This window comes from Malaclemys terrapin, chromosome 10 (genome assembly GCF_027887155.1).
Source record: "Malaclemys terrapin pileata isolate rMalTer1 chromosome 10, rMalTer1.hap1, whole genome shotgun sequence".
Lineage (NCBI taxonomy): Eukaryota > Metazoa > Chordata > Testudines > Emydidae > Malaclemys > Malaclemys terrapin.
Genome location: NC_071514.1, coordinates 15,513,652 through 15,538,955, shown reverse-complemented (window position 1 = coordinate 15,538,955; position 25,304 = coordinate 15,513,652). Strand labels below are relative to the sequence as shown.

The 25,304-nt window shown below is 55.9% G+C and overlaps 2 protein-coding genes across 4 annotated transcripts; one reads left to right on the top strand and one right to left on the bottom strand.

The window, feature by feature from the left end:
* Positions 1-699: 699 nt before the first annotated feature.
* Positions 700-17,162, top strand: PLIN1 (perilipin 1). 3 transcript variants are annotated; one of them, XM_054042397.1, is made up of 9 exons: positions 700-788; positions 1,874-1,932; positions 3,554-3,640; positions 5,171-5,253; positions 5,865-6,129; positions 7,248-7,429; positions 9,503-9,658; positions 11,379-11,624; positions 15,084-17,162. In XM_054042397.1, exons 2-9 carry the CDS (start codon positions 1,878-1,880, stop codon positions 15,486-15,488), a joined length of 1,479 nt encoding a protein of 492 aa, XP_053898372.1. In that variant the 5' UTR covers positions 700-788; positions 1,874-1,877; the 3' UTR covers positions 15,489-17,162. The 3 variants fall into 3 exon arrangements, with proteins under 3 accessions (XP_053898372.1, XP_053898371.1, XP_053898373.1); XM_054042396.1 differs by having other exon boundaries at positions 3,554-3,752; XM_054042398.1 differs by lacking the exon at positions 700-788 and having other exon boundaries at positions 1,755-1,932.
* A 1,550-nt stretch (positions 17,163-18,712) lies between these two features.
* Positions 18,713-23,368, bottom strand: LOC128844583 (ras-related and estrogen-regulated growth inhibitor-like protein). The gene is made up of 4 exons (XM_054042453.1): positions 23,198-23,368; positions 22,495-22,548; positions 21,856-21,932; positions 18,713-20,691 (listed from the first exon to the last, which is right to left on the bottom strand). Exons 1-4 carry the CDS (start codon positions 23,334-23,336, stop codon positions 20,266-20,268), a joined length of 696 nt encoding a protein of 231 aa, XP_053898428.1. The 5' UTR covers positions 23,337-23,368; the 3' UTR covers positions 18,713-20,265.
* Positions 23,369-25,304: the final 1,936 nt, after the last annotated feature.

The window sequence follows — 25,304 nt, the reverse complement described above, 5'->3', positions numbered from 1 at the left end:
TGGATTCCTCCCTCCCATTAAGTACCTCTGGGCTTCTCACCTCACTAGGGCCCTTTGCATTATTTCTCTGTCCTCTGGCATTCACCACTCCTTCCGACTCAGTCTCTCTGAATTGTACTGATGTGCCACTTCCAACTGAAGTTAAATAAATCCAATCATAACCGTGATCTCTGTGCTCCCCACTAACCCCCTCTCCCAACTCAGTACATCCCTTTTATCTTTCTCCTTTGTAGCCTGTTTTCAATCCACACAGCAGTGTCTTTGTCAATGAACTAAGTTTTCAAGTAAGATTTTGTGAGCTACGGTTTCAGTCCCAAATATGTGAGCCCTACTGCACTCCATCCATCCACCAACATTGTCACCCTGCCAGTGAGAGCTTTCTTATTCTTCCTGACTGCCTCCAGGCTGCCTATTGCTCATGGTTCCATTCTAGGTGTTAATGTCAAGGGATTTTTCTCTCCCCGTTTGTTACGTTGTTTTGGTAGGGTCGGGTTAGATGCAGGTCCTGTGTCTCAGTTCCTAGGATCTGCAATGGGGGGGGGGGGGGGCATTTTCCAGACTGGTCATGCAATCATCTGTTTTGAATTTGATATGGCCAAGGGAGCCATGCATCATGTTACCACAGCAACTTGCAGACTCCTTGACCCGTGCAGCTGGGAGGTGGGGCTTTGCGCCGGTACTGTCTGGGGTAAGATGCATCTTTGTCAGAGTATCTGCTCTGTGGCTAGCACAACCGGACGCGCTCAGCTCCTGGCACCCTGCTGATGACAGCGTCCGACTGCTGCTCCGTGAGTACCCAACAGCAGGCAAATGCCTAGTGTACAGTCTCCCTAATGCTAGGGAGGGGAGGGGCAGGGGACAGCTGGCGAAGCAGTTCTGCTTAATGGTTCTGCATTTAATCGGCTGGGAAAGAAGGAATCTGTGCTGGAAGTGGCAATAGGGGATGTCAGAAGGGGTGCCCCTGAGGTGGCATTAGGGTTTTGGAGGTTGAAATAGGCTCCTTCCTGAGATGGCTTTGAGATGCATTGGCCACAGTGGATGGAGCAGGCATTGTGCTGTTGCAATGCATTGGACATGACAATGTGGTGTCTTGGAATCTGTATCTGAACTAGCACTGAGCTGTGCTCCTGAGTAGGTGGAGTGTGTCTGCTGCCTGCGCGCTCCAGAGCTGGCACGGCGTGAGTGGATTGTGCTCTTTCACTCTTGAGCCCTGCCAATGCTGCTTCATCCTGACCCACCACGGCACCATCTAATCCAGCCCTGCCCATTATCCTCACCTTTGCCAGTGTGCCTCAATCCTGACCTGCTGCATCTCTTGCTACTCTTCTCCTGGGTTCTTTGCACAGTCCTGCTAATGCCCCTGCAGTCCCCACCCCAGCCCTCTACTTCCACCCTGCACAGCTGTATTGCTGCACTTCAATCATGACTCTCAGCACCCCCTGCTATTCATATCCCGAATTCCCACCCCCCTGCTCTGAAATCCAGGAGCCCTGGCTCACAGGACTGTTACTCCAATTTTGGGTTCCCCAGCTTTGCTGATGCCTCTCAACCTCTTCTTTGAGTCCCTGTGTTGCAGGCGCTTTCTTTAGCTGAGGGAGGATCATTTGGGACTCTTCTTTGAACCACCAGTTCTGATGCTTAATTGGATAGATGGGTTGCTGTTAAGCAATACCAGGTCTCACCCACCCGAGGCATGTGCTGCCTCAGCGTAGCTCTCTGCCCCTGCCAGTCTAGGATGCAAGAGGTCATAATGTACCATACAGCTTGAGACTCCATCAGAGCCACTTGGCTGACTAAAGACGGGCACTGAGACCATTTCCAGCATTGTTTTTCCAGGGAGCTCCTTGACGAGGCTCTGAACTTTGCTTTGCAGACTGATGTATCGTGATGGCAGCAAACAGCAGCCAGAAAATGCAGAATGGAAGCACAGAGGTGAGTGTGGGCACGAGGTGGAGAGGCAAAGACAGCTGTGTATGAGCAACATCAGACTGGCTTGAGGAGGAGGAGGTTGCTAATGCTGCCAGTGGAGTATTTGATTCAAGTATTATGCTGTATTGTGTTCCGTTGAACAAGTCTGCATTGTCTATGCAACAGATCTGTAATTAGAGCAATAGATAGTGTCTGCTGGAAGAAAACAATGATAATCTTTAGCAAGAGCTGTGTTTTTAAATGCTTTCTCTTTAAAAAAAAATCTAAAAAATTCTGACAAAATCTTTGATTCGATCAATATTGTAAATAGCAATTAAATTAAACAACATGGTTAGAAAATTGTAGTTACTAAAAACCCCAGCTTCCTCGTCCCCCCAAAAACCAAAGAAGCCCAAAAAATTAAAGTCTAGAAACTCAGTAGTTCAGAGTCCAGAAGCAACCTTAACTCTGACCCTTTAACTGCCTATATATCAACAATCCCTATGCCCAGTGACTGACCTTACCCACTTTTGCAGTACGGACCACAAACCTGCTACCGTGCTAAGAATACAGTACAAATGTAAAGAACCAGAGCCATTGAGATGGCTTCAGTGTAGGAGTTATGTGATTGCTAGCCCTGGAAATGCTATCGACTACCATATTTATTGTATGAACAGACCTATAATCAGCTCAGGACATATATGGGCACCAATCCAAATACAGACACTCTCCCCGCCTCCCCACCCCCGCCCGCCCTGGAAATCACTGGAAACCCCTAATATCTCCTCTTACTCTGCAACATGCATTCCAGAAACAGCACTTGCCTCATAGCCACCATTCGCCAAGTGTTGATTAGCCCAATCTACCCCATTCCTCCTCCCACACTGAGGTGACTTGGAGAACCGATCCACTTCGTAATGTCCTGATCAGACTCATGTACTGCACTGGGTGATGCAGGCCAGGGATAAAGGGGCAGAGCCAAGGTGTTTTCACTTAACTAGGAATGTCTTTTTTTTTTAGGGCTTGCTTTGTATGAGCACAATGTTCTAACAGTGCTTTCAGTTCAGAGAACTCTGTCCAGCTGTAATGTCTTACTGACTGTTGTCTGGGATTTAGCATTATTACCCCACACTGCAGAGCCCATGCAAACAAGGTCATGGGCAGAGGCACGCAGTGCCCGACCGTCCAACATGCTGTCTGTGAGCTGCACGTGGCAGGGCTCTTCCGCAGAGAGTGCTATCTCTTAAACGGGGCTGTCCTGTGTCTTTACAGATTGTCCCACTCACCTCCTTTCTGTTCTATTCGGGGTCTTATACCTCACCCACCACTATGGTGACAGGATGCCCTAGAACCTAAGGGGAAGGTCCCAGTGGATGCATGGAGATGAGGATTAAATAAACACGTCTCTACCCTCCACCCCCAACCCTGATTGCTGCAAAGAAACAAAGGACAAGCCCCCGGGTCTCCTCTCACAGCTGCAGCAGGAGCTGAGACACTGACTGTTGTAGTTGATGGGGGAGACCTGTGTGGCCGTTGCTACATAAATGGTGCCACTGAGATTCCTGCTCCCATATTAGCAAGTGTTTCCTGCAGGGCTCTCTCCTGTGCATGGTCCCCTAACTTGTCCCCTTCTTGCTGAGCCCAGGAGAACGTGCTGCAAAGGGTCTTGCAGCTGCCGGTGGTGAACGCAACCTGCGAAAGCCTTCAGAGGACGTACACCAGCACCAAAGAGGTACACCCACTCGTGGCGTCGGTGTGTGAGGCCTATGAGAGAGGAGTCAAGGGGGCCAGCTTGCTGGCTGCGTGGAGCATGGAGCCTGTGGTGCGCAGACTGGAGCCTCAGTGTGAGTCTGGATTCTTCCCAGCTGCAGGGGAGTGGGGCACGGGGAGCATGTGGGAACCAGGGACTGTCAGCACATGGGAGCGGCCACAGAGAATCCCCTGCCTGTGAAAAGAAGGCTGCACTGGAGAGATTCTAGCGGCCAAAGCACAGGATTGGGAGTTGAGAACACCTTGTTCTGTGCCTGGCCCTGCCACCAACTCACTCCATGGCCTGGGGCAAGTTTTGTAACTATCCTGCCTCAGTTTGCGCATGTGACTCTGTCAGCCCTCCCTGTGCTGGGTTAATGAAGGATGAACAGTGCCCGTACATGTGCTAAACATTTCCCACATAGGCTTAGGTAGGCGGTTGGGCTTCAAGCTTTGCCTGGGCTGGTTTAAGCCCTTTGTTGCTGTGTTATAGACACAGGTCTCCGAGTCAGAGCCCCTCCTCTCTCTAGGACACATCTGGAACATCAGGACCTACCCTGGCCCTCAGAGCAGTGTGTCTGGGCCTGGCAGCTGTGGATTCCCCCGGGCAGACCCGCTAGTAGGGCCTGGCCACCCCTCTAGCCCAGCCTCCCTTCCCAAAGAAAAAGCCCCTGCAGCATCCCCAGAAATGAATTGTGGGGAAATCAGTGGAGGGTCAAGTCCAGGTCTGTCTGCAGCTCCCAGATCATCCCGATTCCATCCCATGGTGGGGAGGGGGGAGGAAAAGAAAGTGCAAAGTCAGCAGCTCAGCAGGAGGCCGGAGTGCTCTGTCCAGCTGGCCCCTTCCTAGCTCTTTCCCAATGCTAACTCCCTGACTGGCTGCGGCCTGCCAAAGCCAGGGCCCGGGAGCAGCAAAGCCCCAGATGCACCCAGCCTCCAGCCAGAGCTCAGCTACTCAATGCCCGCCCTTGCGGCGCTAAGCAGGGAACATGACACAGGCCTGCAGGAGCTGTAGTCTGTTGTGGACTTGGACACACCCCTTTGATTGTCCCCTCTGACCCATGTGTGTCCTGCACTTCCCCAGGACACAGCAGGTTAGATGTGGAGCGGGAGGGTGCTGATGCAGTCGCCAGGGGACGGGGCAGAGGGAGGGTAGAATCCGTCAGCACTAGCTCTACTATATTGCCTGCCTGCACCATCCAAGCACTTTCCAAACAGTATGAACTCATTCAGCACTGCACTTAAGTCTTCTTCTGAAGCATTGCACTTCCCCCTTCCCACCGCCCCCAGCCTCAGCACTGCTCCAGGGCATTGCGTTTAGTACTGACTCAGAGAGCAAAGGTGCCCTCTACTGTGCCACCTGCACCCCTCCCTGCAGCACAGTGTCTGCCAGCTTTCAGGTGGGGTATCAGGATTTGCACTGACACAGAAAAGGGAACCCCCTACTGAGTCATCCACCCCCCTCCATGCAGCACATACCACCATGCTAATATCCAGGCTTTGTCTGGTTCAGTCACAGCTGCCAACATCCTGGCCTGTAGGGGCTTGGATCGCCTGGAGGAGAAGATCCCTGCCCTCCAGTACCCAGTGGAGAAAGTAAGTAACGGACCCAACCCCTCTCCCCCATCAGCCTATGGGACCCATCCATTCCCGCCCCCTACGCCCGTGGGACCCATCCATTCTTGCTGCCCCCCCCCCCCACACCCCATGGGACCCATCCATTCCTGGATGTTGCCCACCCCACAGATCTCCCGGGGGAGAGCTCTGTTTTCATGGAACAGTGGGGGCATTGGCTTCATTCCTGATTCCATGTGGGTGATAACTGGCTGTTAATGGGCTCTTCTGAGGCTAATAGGGCAACATGCTAGGAGCCACTGGTCTCCTTTGGGCCCCCAGAGAGTCATCCACAGCTAGGGGTGAGTGTATGGGGGGCCTAGGGTCATTGCTAAAGCCATGCAGACCAGTGGGGCCATGTCACACCTGAGCATGTCACACCTGAGCATGCTGCTCCCCGTGCCCCTTCCCTTCAGCATCCTTCAACCCAGAGTGAGACCATCTAGACGCGGATGCTCCTCTCCTGTGGAGCTGCCTCTGAACCATCTACACACAACCATGCTTTGGGTTCCATTGGTCACTGTATCTTCCCGCAGCAAGACCTGGGTGACTGTCACATGTTGCATGTCTCTTCTCCATCTCGCCTCGTGCAGATTGCATCTGAACTGAAGGGCTCCATCTCCACCCCCATTCAAAGTGCCAGGAGCACCATTGGCAACTCCATAGCTGGCACCTTGGACAGGGTCTTGGGGCTGACTGCTGAGGGTTATGAGCTGAGCAAGAGCACAGCAAGACGCACAGCAGAATACACCTGGAGCAGCCGGGTTAGCCAGATGGCAGCAGCTGGGGTAGATGGAGCCCTGGGACAGCTGGAGAAGCTGGTGGAGTTTCTCCTGCCAGAAGAGGAGCATGAGCCAGGTGACTCTGCCTCCTCAATCATCAATGGATGGTGTCACGAGTGGGAGGGGGGCACTGGGTGCTAATGCAGAAGCCTTTCCCTTTGGGGAGACCTGGCCTCAAATCGGATTCACATGAAAATGGCTTGGATGGCCTTTGCCTGGGTCACAGCACAGTGAAGATTGCCCAGTTCAGTGGGTTTGTCAGGCCTCTGCTCAGGAGACGCGCAGGCCTGGGGTAGTGTGGAGGGGGTGGGAGTTCCAGGTCAGGTTAGCAGAGTTTGCTGCCATTCAAGACTGAGGTGCACGGGCAGCTTTTCCAGCCTGTCTGCACTACGTCTGGTTCTGGCCAGGACCGAGGGAGAATGTCCCTTTTGTGCTGTCTTCCCCGCACACCTGGTGGATGCCTCCATGGGAACGTGTGAGGATTTATGTGCACTGGGGTAGGGTAGAGCCTCCTCTCTCTCACCTAGCCTGCTCGGGAGATCCCTTGGTGGTGTCCTGAGTAGCAATAGGGAGGGAGGGGTGGCCCTGTGAATACCCAGGTTATTGTTCCTTCTTCCTTGTTATGTCCTCGGACACAGTAAATGGCCCAGTGATTCTACCTGTGCGAGGGGGCCCACATGATGGGCCCTTCCAACGCAGGTACGATCTGCCTCCTGCAACCAACCAGTTCTCAGGGCGCCAGCTGCTGAGCTTTCCACAAGGTGGCGCTGTCACCCTAGTCAGATGCCTCCTGCAGATGCAGCCTGAAAGAAGAGAAAAGGTCGGGGGGGGGGGCTGATTATTCCTCAGCAAGGTACTGCACTTGGCTGGGTGGTTGGGGTTGAGGGGGAGGCATGGAGGTCTGAAAAAGGGGCTTCGGAAATGAAAGTCCTAGGGTGCCAGGTGCTGTACAGAGCTGTATGGGGCTTTGCTGTACAGCTGGTGTAGCGGGGCAGTTCCGACGCAAAGACCTGCTCCTGTGCACCACTCAAATTCTGCCCCCAGAGATCCCAGGAGAGCAGTTCCATGCCAAGTCTCCCATGGACCGAGGGTGCAGAGCTGGTCAGGTGAATCCCAGGCCATGTGTGTTGTTCCCACCTCTTCCCATACTGGTTTCATGCCCATTCCCAGTTGGCTCTGCCTCTCTGCCCATAGGTCATAAGCCCACAAGGATGCATGGATCTGAAGTGACGCCCTCCCAGCCAGAGCCTGGCACCTTCACCAGGATCGGTGCTTTGGCCAGCACCATCTCCCACCGCGCCTACCAGCAGACAGCCAGAACCATCCAGCGCACTAGAGCCAGAGGGCAGGAGCTGACCACATGGATTCCAGGCTTGGTGAGTGCCCCCGCCCTGCACTGCATAGCTAAGGGGAACCTGGCAGCGGCTTAGTGCCGGGACTGATCTGCCGTAAAACATGGGCGTAAAACATAGCCCCTTGGATCTATAAAAAGTCCGGCTCGCTGCTGGATCCCAAGCCACACAAACGACAACCAATGTTTAATGGAGGACCTAGACAAAAACAGTGCTTTGGGGCCCCCTGCTGGTTTAGCAGCCGTTACTGCACAATCCCCATCTCCTGAACTATACTGAAGGATGCTGGCACAGAGACAGGGAAATAAATATAAGTAATACTAAATTATACTAAAAGCCCTTCTCATCTTTGCATCTGTCTATTTCTGTCTCTAAGGCGCTCTACACCCCCTAATCAGTTAAGCCTCTCAGCAGGGTAGGACGGGGTTTTATCCTCATTTCACTGAGGAGAAACTGAGACACAGTTGCCCAAGTCACCAAGGTCACAGCAAGTTCATGTCAGGAGCAGAACCCAGGTGTCCTGCCACCCAACATCCCATTCTAACTGCTGAGGCCCATCCACTACTGCCCTGTCTAGGAGCCAGGCCAGTACATTTCAAGGTCTCATGCTTGGTGGAGCACAGGATACTGGGCATTGCGGCTGTGAATATATTTCTCTTTGCTTGCTCCATGGGAAGAGCCGAGTGGCTCTTTGGCTCATTCTTTGCTGCTAGCTGCTCACTCTCCCTCCAAAGCAGGCAGGGTCCTGGCCCCTTATAATCTCTGTGGCATCAGCGCACACAAGGCCCCCACCAAGCTAGCAGGATGGATTATTTTTAACTGGCTCTAAATTTAGAATGTTAATTAATGGTCTTGACATAACATCCTTCCCAAAGCAAAAGGCCCCAGCGGAAGCACAGATAAAATCAGGAGTAAAAAGCCCCCCTCCAACCCACTGTCTCACCACTCTGCTTCCTTGGGGTTGGAAACCACCCCCGCCAGAACCCCACAGCCCCCTGCCTTTTTGGGATTTCTTCCCATGTGTGTCTCTATGTCCTCTGACCCTTGGACATCCCGTCACAATTAGAACCCTGACCCAGAATGGATCCTGCGAGCCACTCATTCCGATTAGAGCTCACAAGCTAAGCAGGGCTGGCCTGGGTTGGCTGGGAGACCTCCAAGGAACATGGAGCTGCTGCAAGGGATGGGGTCTGAGCGACTCATTAGAGGACTCTCTTGACCACAGTGCCCCAGCGCGACACGAGGGGTGTTGTGCTGCTGGGAGCGGTGTTAGGGGAGAGAATCGGATGGTACCCAACTCCAAGGACTGGGCCACTTGTGGTGATTAAAGATCTAAAGTCACTTTTGGAAAGAGTTCGGGTTTTGACCCCTATGTTCTGGCCAAATTCCATCCAGGGTAATTGCATCTCGACTCGACAAATCCCTCCTGTGGTTTTTAATGGCTCTGGAATTCTCTTTACTTTCTGTCCTAAACTGGTGTGCAGCTTTGTTATGGATCAGTCAAACAGCTGCTGCTTTGCACCCAGCCAAGGCAGCATGTCAGTGGTGGGTGAGTGTTCCCTGTGAGTCCCTCAGCTCTATCGCAGGAGGCTGGCAGAGGAAATGTTGGCATTTTAACGTATTTATTGCTGGGCTTTCCCCTTAGCGTTCATCTCCTCACTGTAGTACCTGAGCCTGCAAAGCAGCACCAGGCCTAGCCTCGCAGCTCCATCAGCGCTGTCCCCCATGCGCAGGTGGGAACAGGCGTGGCTCGGGGGTGGCTTGCCCAACATGAAGCACAGTTAGACCCTCGCATGGAAAGGTCCTGTGTTATGCTGCGTGTTAGTGCAGCTCCCCCTCCCTTGATGCTGGCCTGCAGGCTAGCTGAGTGCTTTTCTGTGGGAATCTGGAGCCCTGGCGAGGGGCAGTGAACTCTGACTCATCAGCCTTGTGCTGGCCATCATGCACTGCCAGGGTGGGCTGCAAGAACACCTGGATTCGGGAGCCAGTTTCAAGCACAAGGGATGCAGTCATGAAATGCAGCAGCCGCCCCGCTCCATGGTGGCCCTGGCGAGATCCCAGCTGTGAGCACGGGCTCTCTGCTCTCTCTCGCTGCAGGGTGCCGTGGCCAGGCAGAGCACGGCCAAGGCCCAGCAGGTCTTGCATGATGTGCAGAATGCAGCAGCTGGTTGGCTGAGCAAGGAGCAAAGTAAGGAGTCAGAACAGGAGCAAGAGAAGGAGGAGCTGAAGAAAGAAGAAACCAAAGCAAGTGAGGTACAGAGAGGGGCACACCTGCTCTGATGGGTCCACGAGGGAATCTTTACAAAGCCCCCTGCAGGCCCTGTCCAGGGGCCAAGGCAGCAGTTGTGGCCCTTAGTACGGTCAGGGATCAGGTACAGAGGGAAAGCTGAGGCTCAGGGAGGTGGGGGAGAGAAGGGTGTGTGATTCTCCCAAGGCTGTAGAACAGGGGTCGGCAACCTTTGGCACACGGCTTGCCAGGGTAAGCACCCTGGTGGGCCGGGCCGGTTTGTTTATCTGCCGCCTCCGCAGGTTCGGCCGATCGTGGCTCCCACTGGCCGCGGTTCGCTGCTCCAGGCCAATGGTAGCTGCGGGAAGGGCGGCCAGTACGTCCCTTGGCCCGCGCCGCTTCCAGCAGCCCCCATTGGCCTGGAGCAGCGAACCACAGCCAGTGGGAGCTGCGATCGGCCGAACCTGTGGACGCGGCAGATAAACAAACCGGCCCGGGCTGCCAGGGTGCTTACCCTGGCAAGCCGTGTGCCAAAGGTTGCTGACCCCTGCTGTAGAGGGAATCGGTAGCAGAGCTGGGTACAGAACCCATGAGTCCTGGCTCCCAGCCCCCTGCAATAACTGCTAGATAACACTGCCACATAAAGGGAAACAGTTCTATTTAGTAGCCACTGTGATCCCATGGGCCATGCTCCCCGTGCCCCTCTGCCACTTGGTCTTTATTCCCAAGAAACAGGCTTGGTGACCTTGGGCAGCTCTCAAGGGTCCCCTCTGCTTGTGCCCTCCCAGGTGGAGGTGTGGAGATGGCTCTTGCAAGCTGAGGGTTTGGAAGCCCTGGCAGAGGGGCAGGAAGTGAGGGTCTTTAGCCTCCCTCACTTGGTGGAGGCTCTGGAGAGGCCCCTGTCCTCAGCCACTACCCTTGAAAAGGGAGTTGGCAGCCTCCAGGCTGATCAGATGCAGAGGCCTGGAGTCTCTGGCCTGGCTGAGCTCTGTTTGTTGCAGTGAGGGGTGGGGAGCAGAGGAAGCTGCTCAAACGTCCAGTTTTCGGCCCACAGTCCTAGGGGGCAGTTTAGGCAGCCAGGGCTGGCTGGTGAGTAGGGATGCCCTGCTATACCCCTCTTTGCCCTAGAGGGCACAGGGCCTTGCACTGGGCACAGAGGGGATGGCATAGACCCACTACTGGTGAAGCGCTGACACCTAGGGATGGGTTCACCTCTGCAGGGGAATCCTTGGGAGGCTAGATCCACCAGCTTCACAGCTGCTTTGTGCTGCCAGACCAGGGCCAAGAACCTGGCCCGGAGTTCAAGCTGTGGAAATGGCTGAGTGGAAGCTTTCCCCTAGTAGGAGGTCTGCTGGGACAAGGAAGAAGGGATGTGAGAGCCCTGCACCTTTGCCCTCCCCACTCTCAGTACAACTAGGGGAGTTGGACAAACATCCACCGGAAACACAGCCTGGAACCAAATAGCTGGGGACGGGGGAGACGGGGGGAGAGCAGGCTTGTCTTGTCTCTGGAGGCCTGGGGGCTTGGGCGAGGGAGGACAGGATAAAGCCCCAGTGCAGGCTGCTCAACCCAAGGCCAATGGCACTGGCTCCGAATCATCTGTTCAGTCTTTGGGCTGCTGGGGGCTGGGGCACTCAAAGGGAAGGACAGGGCTGCAGGACAGAGATGGTGCCTGGGGCCTGCTGTTCCCCAGCATGGGCTGTGCCTGGCACTTACCAGAGCATCTGGGCGTGTTTCTCTTTGCAGATGGCTGAGGGTGCCAAGACTCCAAGCCTCCTGGGCAGCATGGCCCAGAGCCTACAAACTGCCTATCTCTCCACCATCTCCAACGTGAAGAGGGTCCCCTCTGCTGCTTGGGGGACAGCTGGGGAGCTGCTCCAACTCACCCCCCGCAAGGCAGCTTCCATAGCCAGAGAGAAGGTGGGCACTCTGGGGGATGCCCTACGCAGCGTCACTGGGAGCATGGTGGAGACCCTTTCTCACTACGTGCCGGTGAGTTTATCCCTTCCGCTGAGAGCTCCCCTCTTGCCCTGCAGGAGAGAGGGGGATGTGTGAGGGCAGGACATTCTTGGCCAGGATCAGCCCCTTCTGGCCTGGGGTCTGTATCTTCCCCCACCTCTGGCTGGAGCCCCACCCTGCTGGGAATCCTACCAAGGGCTCCTACAGCAGCAGACTCGCTGCCAGTCTGGGGCTCCTTTGGGCCATGTGAGAGATGGCTCCTTCAGCTCAGAATGGACCAGAGGCCCTCCCTGGGCTTGGGGAAGTGATGGACTCTTGGCTTTGCTTACACGGGCCATGGTGCAGAGGGGTGCCCTGCTGATGCACCCCAGTCTTGGCCACCTCACACCCAGCTGTGCCAGTGCCCTTCAGTCCTGACCTGAAGCCCCCCTGCTAGTCCAGTCCTTTGCCCCCTTCCACCTGTGAAGCCAAAGTCATGATTGAGGGTCACTGGAGAGCGTTGTCTGGAGCCCCAAAGCAGGGGCTACTCCAGTCAGCTGTGAGGGGCACAGCCACGTGCTCAGGCACACCCATTAGCTAATGTGGGCCTCTCAGATTGGCTGGCCCAAAAGCCACGTACTGCATGTGGGGTCTGTCCTTCCCAGACGACTGCAGCCAGGCCCCCCGGAGTGCTGCTCACATGGACTGTCCTAGGAAATCCCAGCTGAGAGAGTCTGGGTCTGTGACCAGAAATTCCTGGCAAGGTGAAAGTTCAGGGAGTGACCCACCTCCCCTCCAGCTGATTCCTTCTTCCCTCCTCCCCTCCTGCCCCTCCCCCCGCCTGACCCAGGGCTCTCAGCCCATTAGTCATGTGTCCATGGAGATGCAGACTGCCCCCTGAACCCACTGGGCTCCACTGCCCACCCCCTGGGGACCTGTCTGGAGTCGAGTTCTCAGCTGCTGGCTTCAGCTGCAGGCTTTTCTGCTTTGTGGGGCAGGAGTGGCCGGGAGCCCCAGCTCCGTGGTGGGTGTAAGGTCTGAGTAGCCTCGAGGATACAGGGCTGTGTGAGGGGTAGAAGAGAGAGATTGGGAGGGGCAGGGAAAGGGGCCCCTTAAGGAGCAGGCAGTATTGTCAGATCAGTGTGCTGGGGAGTAACGACCCAAGGCCCCCCGAGCAGCTCCCGGTGCAGAGCCCCACTGGGAGGGCTGGTGTCTGGCACCTACTTACCTGGTCAGTGTTTGTGACTGTGTCAGTAATAGTCCATGGACAAGGCGGTCCCCTGCATGCAGGGGTCCCCCAGAATGGGTTGCTTTCCAGTGGGGGCCTGGGGTCCCATCTTTCTCCAGTGTGCACTATACTTAGGACTCAAAATGCCACTGGGTGGGAGGGAGGAGGATCAGGGGAGGTGCCCTCGCCTGGTGGCAGGGGATGCTCTGCAGTCTCCTCCTGGCGCTCTTTCTGCAGAGTGAAGGGAGCAGGTGCCTGGCAGGGAGGGGCCACCTCTGCAGAGTGGTGGTGTGGGGAGGTGGGTTCTTGCAAACACCAGCCCAGCAAGAGCACAGACACCTCCTTACGTTGGTCCCAGTAGCTGCTGGGAATCCAGCCAGAACTGCCTCCTTGTCGACAGACCCCTTGGGCTGGCTCAGCAGTCAGGAAAAGCCTCAGTGACTTGATGTCATCCCCGCCCCCGAGCACTGCTCTCCAGGGCGTCTCACCCTGACTCTTCCTGTCACATTGAGGTACCTGGCTCTGGGTCCCTGCTCCCACGGCTGCAGCACTTGCTGTCCTGGGACCGGTCACAGACCCAACTCCTCATACCCTTCCGGACAGCTCGGCAGCCTGGCTTGGGGCGGAGCAGCCAACATGGCAAAGGGGACCAGCCCCAGCATTGAACCAGTCACCCTGCTGTGTCTGGTGCCTGGGCCAGACTCCACTTGGGAGTCCAGGCAGCAGCCATCCTCCCTGCACGTTACAGGGCAGACCCTGGCTGGGGATGGAATAGGGCTGGGTCTAGTGGCCAACCTGGTCCTGTCTTTGGGAGGCTTTACTTGTGCACTTCCCCATCCCCAAGCAGCCTTGGCCCTCTGTCTTTGAGCACATGAGCGAGGTGGGGAACCCTCAGCCCCCTTGGGTCTCCACCCCTGAGGCCAGGGGGCCTTTGGAAAAGCCTTGCAGTGAAAATCCCAGAAGCAGCCGAGACCAGAACAACCAGACCTAATACATCCTTCATCTGGACAGGGAGAGACAACCCGAGCTAAGGGGCCTGAACCTGGGCTCCGGTGCCCACATGGCTGGAGAGACAAGTCAGAATCAACCATTTAGAGAAGCTAGCTGTGCTCCTCTAGCATCTCCCAGCTGCTGCAGCAGCCTGTCCCCTGGCTACTGAGCAGGGCTGGAGCGGAGCAGGGCTGGTCCCCTGGAGCCTCGGGCCTGAGGAGGGAAGAGTCCCCTGGAGCCTGAGGGGGAGGGGTGGGTTAGCTGCATGTCCCTTGGAGCCTGAGCAGAACCTGGCGGCAGGTCTGGGCCCAGCAGCACTGCACTATCTCCAGACCTGAGTTGGTCCTGAGGGCCACCGTGGGCCCTTTGGCCAGTGCGCCGCTCTCCCTTTGGTATGCTGTCCCAGGACGAGCAGAGTGACCTCCTAGGCTGGGAGCCGTCACTTGTGGGGAGGGGGCAGGGAGGCTGCTTGGCTCCAATCTGAAGCAGGAATGTGTGGGATGAGGAGGGGGAGCTAACCCCACAGGGTCCCCCCCACTGAGCAGAGAATGAGTTTGGTGCGGCTGGTCCTGGTGCCCCGTGTCTCCTGCAGGGGAAGCAGGGAGGATGCTGAAGGCCAGGGAGGGCGTCTGCGGGGGCCATGCTTTGCAGTCTTGGCATTCCTTACCCCCCAAGGCCACTGCGCCAGCTCCCCAGCCCCCTCCTAGCCCTTTTATTCCTGCCAGGTTGGGTTGAACTCGGTGTGTAAGAGCTGCAGTGAAGCCTCCTCATCCCTGCCCAGCGCGTGGGGATTTAGCTAAAGGGATTAATTCCCTCTGGGCAGCATGGTCCAGATGGAGGCCTCTTTGGCCTGAGGCTCATGCAGCCCCCTCACACTCTGCACCCACCAAGGGGACAGGGAGGCTGGGCCTCACAGAGCAGGGCTGCGGGGTGGGTTTCCTCCCCCTCTCTGGGAATGAACAGTGGGGAAGGAAGGCAGAGGATGGAGGGCCAGTCATGCCCTTCCTCTGTTTATTTCCATAGCATCTTCCTGCACATGCCGCACCATTGAAATGCAGCCACCTCTGGGGTGGGGACAGTGCGGCAGTGGATTCTGTCCAGACGTGGGGGCAAACGGCAACTCTTCTGATAAGTGTCGGGGGCTCCTTTAGTTACGGTGCAGAGCAGACAGGAGCTAAGTGCAGTTTCCTCAGTACTCAGATGTCCCTCTGGCAGCCATTGGCCAAGGGGCAGGGTGGTGCTTCAGGCCACCCATAGGCAGGAGGGGTGTTAACATGTGTTCTCTCGCTGTTCAGCTCCCCAGGCTGCTGGCAAAGAAAGAGGAGCCGGCGCATGAGAACGAGCCCCCTCCTGAGCCACAACGAAGTCGGGAGGGCTCCAGGCCTGTGGCTCCCCCGTCCCCGGAGAAATCCCAGTTGCGAGGAGACTGGCGCGCCAACCGAGCTCACCATCCCCTCTCCTTCCTGGGGCTGGAGGATCCCTTCTTCCTGCAGCCCATCTCCATCCAGCGCCAGGCTCCACAGCGGAGTCCAACCTTCGAGCCCGACTACCCCCTGTCCCGCAAATCCGCCTTCTCCCCCTACAGGGAGGGGCTCAGCACCAGGAGGGTGAGCAAAAATTCATACCGCTACAGCCCGGAGCCTGTGTACACCAGGGCTAACTATAGCAACCTCTACACCATGGCCTTCAAGAAGGACTGAGCGGGGGCGGGGGCCGGAGCTCACTCTCTCCCTGCTTCACACATGCCAGCCTGCACCTGCTGCGCTTAGCACCTCGTCGAGCATCATGCTGTTGGTTTCAGTATTAGGACCCTGAGGAGTTAATCTCAAAGCAGTGCTCCTTCTGCACAGCCCCAGCACAGACAAGGGGACAGGGACGGGGACTTACCTTCACCTCTGGCACCAGGGTCAAGTGCAGCTTGAGGCCAGGAGTGAAATGAGTTTGATGGTCCCAGCTCATTCCCTTTCCCAGCAGGTCGGGGGCGTTCAGGCCTGTTTCTGTGTGTCTGCCCGGAGGGGAGCTGGCACGGAGACCGAGACTGACTTGAGGCCCTGCTTAGTGGGGAGGCCTGCCGTGCAGTATTACTATGGCCATGGAGGGGAAAGCGAGGGCAGGGTTGCAGTTTGTGTCATGTCCATCCCTCCAAAGTGACCCCACAGAGAAAGAAATGGGGTTGTGCCCTGTTGGCTTCTTTCTGAAGAGAGGTCAGAGAGGGCCCTCAATCCCTAATTCTGCTGGTATTTTACAGCAGCCGTATCAGGAATGTCAGGGCTGGTCTGTGCTGGTTTTACCGGGGGAGCCACTGGGGTTTTTGTATTATCCTGAGCGTCTTCTCAGCCCTCAGTTGAAGGGACAAAGTGCTGAATCCTTAGCAAAGATGGCCTTTCTCCACCAGGTTCACTGGTCCTTGTAGTTACATGGCTTGCAATATGTCATTCTGGGTTGCTTTTTTCCCCCAAACTGCCTTGTGAGGTAGATGGAATAAGCAAGCCCCAGTGTGGGGCAGGAGGCAATTTCTGGTCCCCTCTTGCCTGTGATGGGTTGAATGGCAGCGACACAGTAAGAGAGCATTTCCTGAATGGGAATGTGAGGACAGGAAGCAGGACAATGAAGGAAGAAGCAGGCTCTAATGTGATGGAGCAGAGATGGGAGAGGGAGCAGAGAGGAGGAGGGGGAAGAGGGAGCAGAGAGGAGAGGGAAAGGAGAGCAGGAAAGGGCAGGAGCTGGAAGGCCATGTTGCTTATGGCTGGGCCTTGCTCAATAGGGCTTATCGGGCATGTACCCTGTGTGGGCAGCAGCTGAGGTGGAGACTTGTCTTTGCACTGTAGGCTGGGGGAGCTGAGTTCTGCTGCAGACCAGCCCCTCTCCTTCCAGGGCCATCAGACAGCAGCTTTATAAATGTCTGAGGGGGGAACGTGGCTTCCCATCCTCATTCCTTCCCACGCAGGCCAATCCTTCCTCTGGCCTAGTCTTCCTCTGCAGAAGTCACTTGAGACCCAGGGGCAGGATCCATGGATGGGAGCTCCCCAGAAGCCAGGCCATCTCCTTGGCCCTCCATGTGGTTGGTGGTAGGGCTTTGTGGAGTCAGTAACAAGGCATGTGCTATGCAGTCTATGGCATTGGGAAGCTCTTGGAGCCCCTTTCTTCCTGTCCTGTAGGAGCAGCTCAGTATCTGGGTAGGTTCCCTGCAGGAAGGTGAGCTGCATCCCCCTCCCAGCTGTGTGTTTCCCCATCCCCCAATCAGAGCAACCGGCTCTTCTATTTACTGCAATAATAAACGTTCCCCACTTGTCTAGTGCCTGGTATGCTCGTTTCCTCCGGGCGAGTGAGATTGTGCCACGGAGGCCGTCCCCAGTAAAATGGATCAAACTGCAGCTGTCTTGGTCCCTGCATCCCTGAGTGGGGGCGGCACAGGTCCAAAGACCTGATCCCAACAGCACAGCCACAGACAGGGGCTGGGGGCTGCTGCAGCCCAAAGAGCATGACATGAGCTGGGGCAGAGCTGCTGCTGTGCTGGCTTCTCCATGAGCCTGTAAACAGGGCGGGGTGGTGCTGTGTATGGTCCTGGCAGGGGAGGCAGCATCTGGGCCTTTGGGGCCAGCTGCTCTCTCCAGCAGCTGGGGAAGGGCTGCGTCGTGACTAGTCCATGCCAGCTCCCCACAACCTGTCAGTGCCTTGTGTCAGGCTGGCTAGTGCCCTACACTTCCTGGCCTTAGGCAAAGGGGAGTTTGCGCCAGGGTGTCAGTGAGGGGAGAGAAGGGTCTGAACCGCCAGTGGGCTGGAGGCTGGGCCCTTTCATTTATCAGATGGGATGCCCCTCGCCCACACCCTCAACCTTATCCCCAGCCCACTCACTAGGTGATGGGAGGGAACGGGCCTAGCTGGAGATGCTCCTCCCCTCCAGCTCTCTGTCTTTATGAAGGGGTGACTATTTTCAGGAGGGTTGGGGCTGTCCCGATTGATGTGATTAACCTACTCAGACCTGGAACAAGAGGGCAGTGCCAGACGTAGCTGTCCAGTCCTGTCCTCACTGCTGGGAGCTGCTGTGGCCACCTTCCAGCCATAGGCAGGCAAATATGCTCCCCCTGGAGCTCTCTGCTGAGCTGCTGTACAGCAGAGACACGAGATTCCTGCCTTGTCTGCCCTAGCGTGCACTCCACAGTCATGCAGCACAGCTGCTGTAGTGTTTCTTCACTACTCTGTATGGGGAAAAACTCAGGCAGCAACCGCTCCTACAGCTGGGCTTTCCCGAGCCCTGGCTCCCAGTGCCAGACCCAGAGAGCTGAAGGACCAAGACATTGGGGGATTCTGCAAATCCAGGCAATGGGCCCCACTCTGTAAGTGTGGACAGAGGGACAGCCCAACTCATCCTCCAGCGCTGCAACAACTAGCCCGAGCCAGGCTCTGCCTTCTGTCAGCGCTCTCACAGGTTTGATTTGAAACCCAAAACTATTTCAAATCTGACACATTAGTGCCACGCAGCAGCACAAGGTTGGGGGGCACGGTCCTAAGGGGCTGAGCCCCTCGCGTTGCAATGCTAATCCAATAATAATCACACACAGCTCATCCTATACATGCTGCTCCGTAGCACTCTGATCCAAACCAGGAGCCGCGTACAAAAGCCCAGGGAGAAAAGAACAGTTTGTTCAGCTATCAAACCGGCTGCATGAGCTGGGCTGCCAGCAAAAGGCACATATTCACCCAGACACTTTGAGCTGACTGTGTGCTGGATTAATAGTGAAGGGCCTGGGACTACAGCAAGAGGGAGATTTAGCCAAATTGCAGCAGGTGCCCAGATTTCTGCCCTTGGTCTGTCACACTCTAGGGCCGGCTAGGCCAAAAGGCAGTTCTCCCCAGCCACCTCCTCCAGAGGTGAGTTCTCCCTTCCCCTGCACAGAAACCACAGACGTGATGAGCCAGGAGCTTCCTATACAAAGGGGGTTTATTGCAGTAGAAATCACTGTTTACACAGATGCACCCTGTTATTTACACTCAACCTTTACAGCCCTGGTGCTGGGGCGGGGCTGTGGTAGAAGGAGCAGACACTCTTCACATTCAGAGAGGAATTTTACTGGTTTTCAGCCCATCTGGGGGGAGAACCTAGCCCTTCCTTCAACTCACAGGCCCTGCCCGGTGACCATCCAGGGGCAGACAAACTGTGTCTCCCAGCAGGGACCGGGTTACCATACACTGGATCCCACGCTATAGTCTGGAGTCCTGGAAACCAGCCAAGTCTCCAATCTTATATGCATGGACAATGCATTGTTTAAGCAACAGAAACCTCTGCTGTCAGCAAAAGAACCGGGGGAGAAGCTGCTCGGCACAGACAACGCCAGCTCACTAACAGGTCGAGATTGCACAGAGAAGAGGGACAGAACCAGAGGCAGACAACGTTCCCTGAATCCCAGGGGCTTTGGTGTCAGCTGAAGATACAGACATCTGAGATGCTGAGAAACACCAAGGGGCAGATATAGATGCCATCCTCTGTACATGGAGACTGCACCCACTAGCCACTCCAGAAGCACATCAGTATCAGAGAGGCTTACAAGGAGCATTACCCAGTACCACCTCCCTGTGAAGGGGAAGGAAGGAGGGTCTACGGGTCAGGGCAATAGCTTGGGACTCTGGAAACCAGGGGTCAATTCCCTTATCTACCAGACCGTGTGTGACCTTGGACAAGTCACTTAATGTGTCTGTGCCTCAGTTCCCCCTCTGTAAAATAGGATTAACAGCACTGCCCCACCTCACAGAAGTCTTGTGAGGTGCTCAGATATTATGGTGATAGAGACCATAAGTACCTAAGACAGACACAAACAGCCACATGCCCAGGTTATTGCTCCTAGATTCCCAGCTGAGATTGGAACGGAGGGCTAGGGGACAGCTGGTCCTTCCCACTCATCTTTACTGAGAGGAAGTGGCAGCTCCCCACCAAAGGAACTGGGGGAGGTAAGATACTCCCAGAAGCAGCAGAAAGATGCTCTGGTGTTTTCCAATATTAGGGAAGGGAGGGGACTTCTTTAGCAGAGTGAAAACTAAGAGCGACTGTGAGCTCAGCACAATGGGGCCCCAATGCTGACTGGAGTGTCTAGATGATATTGTAATATACATAAAATTCAGACTACCTGGCTGAGGAACCCTCTCCTCAAGGGAAGGGGTGGCGCATTTATAGCTAGATTGGACACCATGCTAGTAACTGTATAATAGGGCCCAACCCCATGGGGTTGGACAGTATGGACTCCTACATGTTGAATTATAAAGGCCCCAGGTTGCACTGGTATATATGTTAGCAGGGGCAGATTCAGCCATTTTCCTGAGGCTCTCAGGTGTGAGATTGGGGGAATCCATTTGACTCCCCAGATAGACTACACAGCTCTTTTCACAGTCACTGGGATAGGAGGGGTTAGTCTAGTGAAGGAGGCTGGGCACTCTGGTGTTTCCAGCTGGAAGCACATGGGGAAGTAACACACAGGCTCCAGCTCAGAGTGAGTCCGTCCTCTTCCGAGCAAACACAGCCGACATGCTTTTGACAATGCTGCGGATCCCAGTGCCCTTCTTCAGAGCCAGCTTGGCCTCGCAGATGCGCTCCGCCAGCCCCTGGAAGACCATGAGTGCCCCATGATAGGCCTCAGCCGCAGAGACCTCATAGAACTCGCAGTCCATGGAGAGTGCCAGGAGCCGGCCCTCCTCACTGGAGACCGCCCGCCGGTGGTGCAGGTCCCGCTTGTTGCCCACGATGACGATGGGCACCTTCTCCTGGCTTAGAGCCTCCTTGGCTGCCTTGATGACCTGGACTTTGGGGCGCAGCACGTTGAAGCTGGCACGGTCGCAGATGCTGTAGACCAGGATGAAGCCATCTGCCCACTGGACTCGCTTTTCCTTGGCAGAGTTCTCATCCACCCGGTCCTAGGGAAGGCGAGATGGGACAGGAAGATGGGGTGGAGTTTGATAAATGAGGGAGTCTCTGGGGAGGATGTTAGTGCTGACAAAGGTCACACAATCATCTGGCTGGGCTGGAAACTGAAGCTCCTACGCTCCCCTTTAAACAACATACAGGTCAACTGCAGCTGGGTAGTAACCCTGCCAGTCACATCAACCCCGATCTGGAAACACCAGCTGCAAGAGGAGAGAGACTGGTTCTGGTCTTGGCCAGCACAGGGCCACAAACTAGACTGGCACCCATAACCCAAAGGTAAAGATTTTATCGCCTAACCTACACCCAAACCCAGCCACCTCCAACTCCCAGGAGGGGTGGGGAGGGGCCCTTTCACCAGTTTGGTTCAAGGAGGCTGTGCTTGCACCTAGCAGCAACTTCCTGCCCTTCTGTGCAAAGCATCCAGGCTCAAGAGCAGTTGGAGGCTTCTGACTCCATGCTGGCAGAGATGCAGCTCACCCCGTCTTTGGACAGGCAGTCCCATCCTCCCCAGGGAGGAACACTCGAGTGGGCAGAAGAGAACAGGGAAGGTGGGGGGGAAATGAGAAGAGCAACAACCTCCGAGTAAAGGGAAGGGGAGGAGCGATACCTGGCAGAGCCCACCAAGGCTAGGCCAGAACCCTTTGGAAGAGACTAGAGTCAGGCTTACTATCCTCACCTCACATCGCATGGAGCAAAGAGGGCTTTTAGCTGCAGGTTATACGAGTTTGGCGTTCTCAGCTTAGGACCTCACTTGGAACTCCCTGCCACGTCCACTGAACCAGTACGGGGGGGCGAGGGGGCGTTCAGTCAGGTCCAGTACTGAGCTAGCTGCTGCTTCATCCCCTTTCTTTCCCACTGGGGACTAGTGGAGCAGGGTGGCAAGTCCTGCACGGGTGCTAGCCTGGGAATACAGTCTTTGCTGTCCCAAGGCCTTTACCCTCCAACTGGAAGCATGAGAGAGGCCCCATCCCTGCAAGCTGCCCACTAGCCAGCTGGTTGGCCCAAAGGTTAGTCATGGTTGGGGAGAGTCGGAAGCAGGGGTTACAGTCTGGCTGATGCTTCAAGTCCATGGTTTGTCTTTGGGTTTTCTTAGCTAGGGGAATAGTTTTCCCTTGGGGCAAGAATGTGAGACAGCAGCAGCAGAGGCCCCTCACCTGTGAACAGGGGACGTCCCATATGTGGACGTGGATCTCTCTGCCCTCCATTGCCAGGCTGTGGCTGTAGATGAATTCTGCCAAAAGGCACAAAGATCACTGCATGTATCGATCACAGACAACCAGAGAGCCGTGTCCTTTCGATGACAACCCTGCCACCCACTGCCTCCCTGCTGCACACACAGCCTCCCCTCCAGGTGGGACATCAGCCTCCAGGGCGCTAGGACCACGGCCTTTGTGCTGTATGTAAGGCACCAGCCACACCTAGCATGTTGGCATTCAGCCAGAGTCTGCCATCCGGTAACCCAACCTGCCGGGGTGTCGATCTCCCTCCTGTCCTTCAGTCAGTGCACTTGCACCTGCGTCCCAACTAGCTGCCCCACGCGGGTCACACCGGAGCCCCTCACATCTCTACAAGAAGCGCTTCTAAATGCACAAACTGGTTCCAATGAGTATATTTAACCCTTAAGCCTGCAGGTAGCAGGCAAGAGCCCTGGAGAGGAAAAGAGGGGGCTCAGGAAACAGCCAAATCCCACACAGAGAACCAGTCACGCAAATCAGGACTTTTCCAAATTGGTCAATTCACACCCCACAAGAACAAGGGGAAGTTAACATGCAAGCCCCCAGCATGGCACTCACCCATGTCTCCATATTCCCCGATGAATCGCCTGGTAAGGAAACGCACCGTCAAGGCTACAAAGAAGAGAACGGGGGGGGGGGGGGAGAGGAAGGGAATCTAAGCATTTAAAATGACATTTTTTTTGTTCCCTTGCAAACCCCAGCGGAGCGATTACTACCCTGAGCCCAATTCAGCACCAGCCGCAGCCTGGTGTGGACAGCCTGCTCTGCAATGGAGCCATCTCTTCATTTCTGTATCCATTAAACTCTCACTGAGCTGTGGGTGAACAATCTCTGTATTTTATTTCACACATTGTCCAACCAGCAAGTTTGCTAAGAAAGGATGAATAGATCAGGAACTCTCCCAAACCAGCATTTCAATGGACTGCAACCGACTAGGAAGCATTTTCACTTACAGAACATACCCATCATGAAACTCTCTTGTTGTCTCAGAGGATGCGCTCTGCTTTCCCACCTGGAATCACAGCTGTTTGAGATGGAATAGACCAAACAGGTCCCATCTCAGCTGTCTTTTGGCTATGGCAGGATTGTTCCCTACAGCGTTATTCTCCAAGCGTTGTCCAGTTCGATTTTAAAAGTCCCTAAGATCTAGCTCCCAGTCATATCCCTTCCCCTGGGGGAGCTTTCCCCAGCTCCAGGGATCTCCCAGCTAGGAAGTTTTCCATGTTCTCCCTGCTCTTCCTTTGGTGATTAAAGTTCTCACCTGATTTCCCCACGCTGTCTGCTCCCAGAACTAGCACATTCGCTTCCATTTTCAGCGTGGTGGGATTGGACATCTCCATCAAGGGCTGGTGGTCTGGGGTGAAGCTGGCACTTCTGCGCAGAGGGATTCGGAGAACCATTTGTAGATCTCTCTCTCTCAGCAGAGTCAGTCTGTCTGTCTGTCTGCCAGTCCTCTCCACTGTTAGAGGTAGAATGACTCCCGTCTCTTCCTATTCTAGCCCTCACTGAGGGAGTAATCTGCATGGGCCATACCATTCTCAACGGTTGCAGGGGGTGACACACCAAGAGCGACAGCCCTAACCATTCATTGTAAGATTCCCAAGATTAAAAAATCAACTTTGATACCAATCAAATCATCCTAAAAGAAAGACCCCAAACCCGACCCTGCAGTAACGCAGGGCTGGGGGGAGCCTGATGGGGCTAAAGAGTGTCTGACTTCAGCAGCTGTTCTCCAAACCAGGTCCTATAGTGGATCCTCAGCTGAGCAGGCTGCCAGCTCCTTCCAGGCATTGGGCACGTCACTTGGAAGGACAATCCATCCATGGGACCTCACCCAGCAGGCATCACAGGGCTGCATTCTTCCCACTTTGCTCTTACAGGATGAATTATGGGGTTTCTGATGAGGAAGGCAGGTATGTTCCCCCCCATAACTCCACTAAGCCACCTTGATCTTGACCTGCAGCACTCCCTGCAATTCCAGTGCTCCGCGCCCCCACTCTGCTGATACATCTGTTATGACATGCAGCTCCCTACTCCTGTTCCAGTCAGCCACCAACTCCCCGCCCCCCCCCAACATGCACACTTCATTCCTGACTATAATACTCCCTGACCTAGTCTGTCGCACATGTAGGGACTTCTAATTGTGCCATTATGTGCAATGACTCTGTGATGTGGCCAAACACTCACTAGTTGAGATCACCAAGCTCATGTCACTTGTGTCATGAGCACAATTAACCCAGTTGTCCAGAGCGGTCATTCAGCCTATGACTCCCACCCATGACCTCTCACCAGGGCCGAGACTGCACCGTATTTTAAATGAGGGAATTTGTACTGGCTGAGCGGACTCCCAGACCCCTGTCAGGGATGGCAAATTGAGGAGGTGTCTTTGTGCCAATCTCACCCACGTCGCCCCTCCTCAGTCCACAATGCTGCCTTGCCCAGCACTCTCACCATGTCACCTCCACCTCCTTGACTTCCTCCACTGGCTCCCCCTCCTCTACTGCACCAACTTCAAGCTTCTTGCCCCAACCCTTCAGGGCCCTTCACAACTCTGCACTGAGCTACAAAAACACCGCCATGTGAGCCCGCCCCATCACTCCTGACAGCCAGAGTACCTACACCAAGTCAGGCAGTGTTTGGCTGGCTGGCACCAGGGGCGGTTGGGGAAAGGGGGTGGCTGGGTTGGGGGAGCTGATGACCCTGGTTGGAATAGGATGGTGGCAGGGCTTGGTGGGGGTTGGCAGAGCTGGGGAGGGGATGGCATGGATAGGGGACTGATGACTCTGGTAGGGGGATGGCAGGACTGTGGGGATGATACCCCTGGTTGGGGAGGGGTGGCAGGAATGGGGGGTGTCTGATGATGCTGGTTGGGGGTGGCAGGGCTGGTGTGTGTGTGTGATAACCCTGGTTGGGGAGGGGTGGCAGGAGTGGAGGGGAGGAGGATGTCTGATGATGCGGTGGGGGGTGGCAGGGCTGGTGGGGGTTATAACCCTGGTTGGGGCGGGGAAGGATGATGACACTGGTTGGGGTGTGTGGCAGGGCTGGGGGAAGCTGATGATACTGGTTGGGGTGGCAGGATGGGGGGGGGGGCTGATGACCCTGGCGAGGGATGGCAGGGCTGGGGGGGCAGGCCCCTGGCGGGTGATGACCCTGGGGGCGGGGGTAGCAGGGCGGGGGCTGATGACCCTGGCGAGGGATGGCAGGGCTGGGGGGGGCAGGCCCCTGGCGGGTGATGACCCTGGGGGCGGGGGTAGCAGGGCGGGGGGTGGAGGGGGCTGATAACCCTGGCGAGGGATGGCAGGGCTGGGGGGGCAGGCCCCTAGCGGGTGATGACCCTGGGGGCGGGGGTAGCAGGGCGGGGGCTGATA